General features: G+C 33.3%; 1 protein-coding gene across 1 annotated transcript; it reads right to left on the bottom strand.

Annotated features, from left to right (window-relative positions):
• Positions 1-922: 922 nt before the first annotated feature.
• LOC135193798 (uncharacterized) lies at positions 923-2,724 on the bottom strand. Its single transcript, XM_064217787.1, has 4 exons — positions 2,716-2,724; positions 2,026-2,534; positions 1,440-1,570; positions 923-1,305 (listed from the first exon to the last, which is right to left on the bottom strand). The coding sequence occupies exons 1-4, from the start codon at positions 2,722-2,724 to the stop codon at positions 923-925; spliced, it is 1,032 nt and encodes a 343-aa protein (XP_064073857.1).
• Positions 2,725-7,713: the final 4,989 nt, after the last annotated feature.

Below are 7,713 nucleotides of genomic sequence, written 5' to 3' on the forward strand. Positions count from 1 at the left end.
GTTTTCATGGGTACGCTACTCTGAGGTCCCGGGTTCGATTCCCGGCCGAGTCGATGTAGAAAAAGTTCATTAGTTTTCTATGTTGTCTTGGGTCTGGGTGTTTGTGGTACCGTCGTTACTTCTGATTTTCCATAACACAAGTGCTTTAGCTACTTACATTCGGATCAGAGTAATGTATGTGATGTTGTCCAATATTTATTTATTTATTTATTATTATTATTTATTTATACTATTATATAAGTAGACTTAAATTTTAAATTCAAAACAAAGTCATGAATAGAAATAGATCCGCGAAATTTTATCACAATCACTATCACAAAAAAATATCATCGATACATTGCCATCAGCCATCAAACGAAGAAATATATCAAGCAGAATTTCCAAGATTTTCAAACCGAAAATACCATAAGATCTAAGCAGACACTTTCGGGGCAACCTCAATATTTGTTACTTATTTATCATAGAGACTCCTTATCTTGACTTTCACGTCTGAGCAATTTTGAGCTAACAAAAAAATTTGCAATCAAAATTAATTCAACCAGACAGATTATACAATCTTGTGATAATATGGAACGAAATTATGATATTATGTCTATGTGTGTTAATTAGATATGCCATAACTTAACGTGTATAATGATTGGATCATTAATTTGTGAATCATATTAAGCCTTTTTACACGACTAGTGAGTATTACATGATATAGTCACTTGGCCTAAATATATTCTATCAAATATCCGATTCGATTTTCATACACTTCCTGAGTCTGGCCTTCTGAGTCATTTTATATATATTTTTTGCAACTTTTTTATCTTTTTGAATAAATAGTCACAAGAACTACTTTTTAGGGTTAGGAAAATAAAATTATCAATTAACAAAATAGTTTAATACTGTTTGAGTAAAATTAACATAACCGAGACATATTTTAATACTTATATCCACTCTTTGAGTTATAGCTGTGTTGGCGATTCTTCGTTCCGAAAACGGGTTTTCCACCTTCAGATGATCGATCTTCTATGGTCTGCTGGTGAATTGGTGGTAAGTAGCTTTTATTGACAGGGATATTTACAATTACGTGCTGTCCAAGAGTGGGATTCCTGAAAATAGGTCTTTGCAAGTGATGTTCGGGTACGAGAATTGCATCGGTGACTATCGAGTTTCCTTCTTCGACGTTTGCAGTGTGTTCGTGGTCATCGTGCACAACACCATGGTCGTGGTCATCGTGCACAACTTGCTGCTCAATACCATGGACAACGTGGTTTATATTGTATTCAGCTTTTTCGCCATACTTTTCTTCGTCGTAGGATCCTGGAGAAGCAAAGATCAACTATAAATTCACAAGTCTTTAAAAGGTTGTTTTATAGATTGATTATTTTTTTATTTGTAAATAAATTATAATAAACCAGTTAAAGTATGTTTTTCTGAATAATTAGAACACATACCATCATCATAAATTCCAGCTGCTTCATCACGGGCATTTTGTTCTAGAGACTTGAGGATTTCTTCAGGAATTGGGGGAGGTGTTGGTAAATGATCCCCATGTGGTCTGAAGCCATTTTCGTCAGCAGTATATCTAAAGTAAAACATGTTGTTATGATATTTATTTAGGTTATATTAATCATACAATAGTCGCACTAACTATAAGAACTTTTACATAAAAAATATTTAACATAAAGCACGATTTATTTAAAGATTAAATTACGTAAACATCGACCATCCCAATATTATTATTATTTATTGGATCCATAATTGATGAAGATATCGACCGAATTCAGCTCACTTTACAGGTCACAGCGGTGAATCTCTAGGAAGACCGGCCAACTACATGTAACATATTATAGTGCACAAATATGTATCTGTGCAAACAAAAATGACACACAAATCATTCACTCTCATAATCTGACGAAACGGTAAATCTGACACGACCGGTACTCACGTACTTTCGAGGGACGAGAGTGTACAAACTCCCAACTTCAAGTCTCGGAGCTCCATAATTATGATATAAATTTACTTATAGATAATATTTACCTGATGGTGTATTGAATTCCATCGTCACCGGTGTAAGAATATGCTCCTTCTGCTATGACACCATTTTTCGCTACACCATTTTCTTCACCATAAATACCATTTTCGGTCTCGTATGCATATGCGTAACCTTGACCATCGCTCTCGTACTCTTGACGAAGAACTGCCGCATGTCTTTCGTGAGCAGCTTGTGTACGTTCAGGTCTTTCTTGGACAACATTCAAATTCTGTCCGTGATAATGAGCGTTTTCATGCGCTTCAGTGCTGTGAGCGAAGCTACTTCCATGGCTTCCGATTTGAATGAATCCATTTATTTGTTGTTGGTTAGCATTTATTTCGTTCATCTCACCGCTTGATTTGTGATAAACAACGTCTTCGTCAACTACAATGGGTTGAGAAATCGGAGCTTCAAGAAATTCCGATCCACTTGAACTTTGAGCATGTTCAGGGGGAAGATATGCCCTATTAAGCTTAGCTCCAGATGTCAAGGCGAGGATCGATAATAATATGATCTGAAAACGATATCGTTATCAAATTAGTTAAAAACAAAAACAAAAAGAGAAACATAGGAAGCAAATGACAGATTGTTATTATTTAATGTTTCTATAACACGAGTTTATTGGTTACGTAATGTTACGTGTTATGAATGAATAAAATATAAGCCACATAGGAAAAAAAAAAAGAAATTTTTACCGATTTCATTTTGTGTTAGTTTCGCTACGAGCTACCACACACACTGTCATTGAGTGAATGATGTAAGGAAAACATGTTCTTCTTTATTTATACTAATCTTATTGATCTACTTTAATAAGATGCTGTTCATCTAAAAAGTCGTGTATTGCCTCATCTTGAAGTGAAGATGGACGCGTCTAATTGTTAAGAATGATTTAATGCAGGAAGTATTATGTACATCGAAAAGTTTAATTATAAAAAATATATATATTATTGGTAACTGTACCAGTGAATCGATGGCCCAGTAACAGATGAATTTTAATCGATATCAAACTCGGGCAAATACTAAGATTTCTTATACTTTCGTCTGACGCATGGCGTTGAAGGAATCAAGAGGAATATATGTTTAAGGAATTCTGTCATGTGTATACCAACTGTGGAATAGCGGGATGGAATTACCTCCAAGCCCTTTTCAATAGGAAAAATGATTTTTAGCAAGCAGTGTGGCATTTATAAAGAGTAAATGTTATTACATCCCATTTAAAAAAATATTAGAACTAAAAGTAACATTAAATGAAGTCTTGACTCGCCACTGCATAATACTCTCCACGAAGAACATATCACTTCAACGATGTAAGGTAATCGAAATTTATACCTTAATATCCGACCTTGCAATTGTTAAAAATATTTGACCTTAATATATAAAAGTTTAAATTAATTAGAACATTTGAATAAAATTTTCGCTCGTGATGTTTCTGAGGTTATTAAAATCAATTGAACATTAGTTTCATAAATGTGCTGCGCTTCTGTGTGTGTAATCTAGTTCATAAAAGATTATAAATGATCATCTCTGTCCGCGCTTCAGTTAATGACTATGAGATTTCATACAACTACAAACGCGCTACTTTTCATGCATATTATTGGTAACAAACATAACTGTTCCATTTATGATATTAGTACAGAATAATTATGGATTACTTTTTGTTTTTTTTTTTTTTGTTAGTTATTATGTAGGTAGGCAATTGGGCCACCTGATGGTAAGTAAACACCACCGCCCATTTACATTGGCGCTGTACAATATATTAACCATTCCTTACATCGCCAATGGAAATTGTTGGAACTAAGATGCTACGGCCATCGTGCACACAAGGGACGAAATATAAAAGTATAAAGGTTTATAGATACGATGACATAAGCAAAAAGAGTATAACTATTACAATTTACTTGGTTGTAGGGCTTTCAGTGAGCCTGACTGTATTTCTACGGCCCACTCATCATATATTCTGGCGTCAAATAGCAATAACCGCTATTGTTTTGTTTCGGTTCGAAGGATGAGTGCGCCAGTTTAAGTCCGATACGAGGAACATCTTAGTCCCGAAGTATGGTGGCGCATTGGCGATGGAGCGAATGGTTAATATCTTTGTATCTGTAGTTTCAATGGCTTCCCATCAAATCGGAACACGACAATGTATTGCTGTTTGATGGTAGAGTATATAATGGTAGTGCCTGCCCAGAAGGGCTTCTTCGAAGCTCTACCACCAAGTAAAAATAATCTTGGAATAACATTTCTAAGTTATCTGTAGAATCGACATTTAAAATCGATGATATCTTAAGTTTATTTTAATCTTGTAAAATGGCGATACAGCAGACTTGTATTTACTCGATTCAAATATATTTAGATTTTAAATAATTAGCGTTAAGGAATCGAATAGATATTAAGGAAACGCAAATGTCAAATGACGATAACTAACAGCCAATATGAAGCACCGTTTCGTTTGTCAAAATGAATTCAGCAATATGCATTCTGCATAAGGAAATGAGCCAAAATGTATAATTTAATGTGAAGAAAATAAATTACGAACATTTTTTACCGTTGCGATATGATATTAATTTGCATAATGGCTCACTTTTCTAAATATGTTCCACGTTGCTCAAACATTGCGAATGTGTTGCATTTTTCTTTTGTATTTGTAAAAACGTGTAGGAGGATACGACCAAACATTTAAAACATTTCATATCAATTGCGTATAAATATTTATATAATGATATCGATCCATTTAACATAGAACTATATTGTATATAGATACTAATATTATAAACGCGAAAGTAACTCTGTCTGTCTGTAACACTTTCACGGCTAAGCCTCTTAACCAATTTTGATGAATTGCTACGGACTTAAGTCCCAAGAAAGAACATGGACTAGTTTTTTTTTAATGTAATTCCTCATAAGGGCGATGAAGGTTTTTTTGGTATTCAGTTTTATAAATTTCAACTAGTTCAACTAGTATACGTACGTTAACTAAACTAAATCAAATTATATTATAGAGCTGAAATGTTTCAGTTGTTCATCCATTTAAATATTTTTTTTGGGATCAAACCCTTTAATTATTAGTTTACAAAAATTAATCTTGGGCTCAACTTTGGCACAGATGTTGAGAAAAACTGTGTCTAGTGAATTCATTGCAGTACTTGAGTGCGATCAATCAGGATTGGAGCAGGGTGGTAAAACAAACTCGAAGCCTATATCATTGCCATCGCCCTGATGATGAAGAGGAATCTTTTGCCCATCATTACGATATTTACTGATTGTTAATAATAAAATTACATAATACAATCTTAGTAAGGTCATTTATGTAGTCTGGTATATCTCGTGGACTCTGATAATTTCAAGAGGCATAGAAATCTACGATTACTAATTTCCAGTGTTTCATCATTAAATATAAAAAAAATTTAAATGAATATTATAGCTCTTCTATTTATAAATTTTACTAAATAAGCTTATACTTAAAATCTAAAAATGTCTGAGGAATTAAGCTATCGAATCGAATACCATGACCCGTCAAGAATGTATTGTCTTGCAACATCGGAAGCTTGATGTTATACTTCTTCTTCTTTTATACAATTTCTCTCTAAATTATACATAATATTATTGTATAATATATAAGTATTGTAATATGATTTTTGTCAATAAGAAATGTATAACTTTAAATATACCAATCGGTACACTATTTGATAAATTATTTCGTAATTACATACATATATTATCATCTATTATATCATAAATGGTAAGTAACTCTGTCTGTCTGTTATGAAATTGAAATAAATGAACCGATTTTGATGAAATTGTACACTGAGTATGTTTGAACCACAAGTAACCAATTAATAGGATATGACTTGCGTACAAAAATTTGTGCGTGCGTGAACTTTTGTGTTGCGGTCAAATAGGAGGTCAATTCGACTAACTTGTAACGGTATAACCTAACCTGATCAGGAACTAACTAATTAAACCGATGATTGCGGGTTCAAACCCAGGAAAGTACCACTGATTTTTCATGTGCTTAATTTGTTTTCATAATTCACCTCGGCGATCAATGATAACATCGTGAGGAAACCTGCATGTGTATAATTTCAACGAAAGTCTACATGTGTCAGACCTCCATTAACCCGCATCGGAGCAGCTTGATGGAATGTGCTCCAAAACCTTCTCCTCAACGGTAAAAGAGGCCTTAGCCCAGCAGTGGGAAATTTACAGACTGTTACTGTGAATTGCAATTGAAGACCTTAATTCTACTAATTTATATTCCGAACGGCAACTGGATCGATGTTTTTGGAGAGTTGATACTCGAACTCAGCTGAACAGCAACGATTAAGCTTCGAACGATTGCTACAAACTGTAAATTTTTTACTAGAATTGGAGCCTATTATCCACACCAAACTATCATTACTTATTAGGAAAATAATTTGAATCTAATAAATATCACGGAATAATTAATATCTTCGCTAGTTCTAATGTCCATTGTACGATAACTACCGCTCATTATCAACTTATTTGTTCGTCTGTTAATCAAAATCCTGCTCTATACATTCTGCTTAAGGTCTATATTTAGTCTATAGTGTCTGCCTGTTATATAGAATTACATCTGTTATATAATAAAAAATAGCTCAAAAAGTTAAAAATACAACAGGGTTATTGTTTAATAATGATTTTTACGATTATCTTTAAAACAAAACGTTTAAAAATTGCTTCCCAATACTCTCGTCTATATTAATAATTATTTAATAATATTATGTAAACATTTAAACATAAATTGTTATAAAATAGCGTTAATATTTAATATTAAAATAAAACCAGTTGTAAAAACGAGATATGTTAAGAGAAATCGCTCTTTTTTTAAATATTTAAACCGTATTAAAATGTAAAAGTATTCTCATTAAAATTAAATTTATTTTATCTGTAATATAATTTATTACAAAAAAATAATGTTATAAACAATACGGGTCACGTAATATAAAACGATCATATTCCCAGTTTATGCCAATAATTATGCTGGGTCACTCGACCTTGATACCGGAACTAGGAAATGTATGAGAATTATGTCTTCCTGACCGATTTCGGTCGCGGTAGCGAATTTGAACCGACGAGCCGACTACGCGGGACATATTATAGTCCACGAGAGTGTACGCAATCAGAGGTGATGTGATAGAAATGCAGCTTCGATACGACAAGAAAGAGTTCTGGCGCAGGACCAACAGCTCTACGTGCTTTCCGAGTCCCTGAATTTTTTTAGGGATATCCGATAACTTTTTATCGGCTCGACTTAGGGGTTTGAACCCAGGAACTCCGGTTCGTTAGCCTTATATCTAGCCATTAAACCAACGAAGCATTCAATGAAGTATAGTGTGTTCAGTGTGCTGATGATTAATGATTGGGAACTTTTGAAGGTATGCTAGGTATCGTGACAAACCATAAACATATTATATGATATAAAACAATTAAACAGGTGATAAAATGAATTTATTTATTTTGGGAATAGCAATAAATGATATACAAAAATATATTAACGGTAGATCGTATATAGATCATATATGAGAACTTAAGCATAACCTGTGTTCCATGACGCATTATATGTCGCCTACCAGTAAATCTAAGTATCTTGTAAGTAAATGGGTACTTACAAGATACTTTTGCCATGGAACAAAAATATTTAGTATTATTGCATTCCGTTTTCAAAGCACAAA

The sequence above is a fragment of the Vanessa tameamea genome, chromosome 18, assembly GCF_037043105.1.
Source record: "Vanessa tameamea isolate UH-Manoa-2023 chromosome 18, ilVanTame1 primary haplotype, whole genome shotgun sequence".
NCBI classification, from domain to species: domain Eukaryota; kingdom Metazoa; phylum Arthropoda; class Insecta; order Lepidoptera; family Nymphalidae; genus Vanessa; species Vanessa tameamea.

Bases quoted from the DNA above. Each gene is read 5' to 3' on its own strand.
- LOC135193798 (XM_064217787.1), bottom strand. The intron at 1,571-2,025 runs GTAAATATTATC...GTTTTACTTTAG, and splicing joins GGAATTCAATACACCATCAG to ATATACTGCTGACGAAAATG. The intron at 1,306-1,439 runs GTATGTGTTCTA...TTGCTTCTCCAG, and splicing joins AGCTGGAATTTATGATGATG to GATCCTACGACGAAGAAAAG.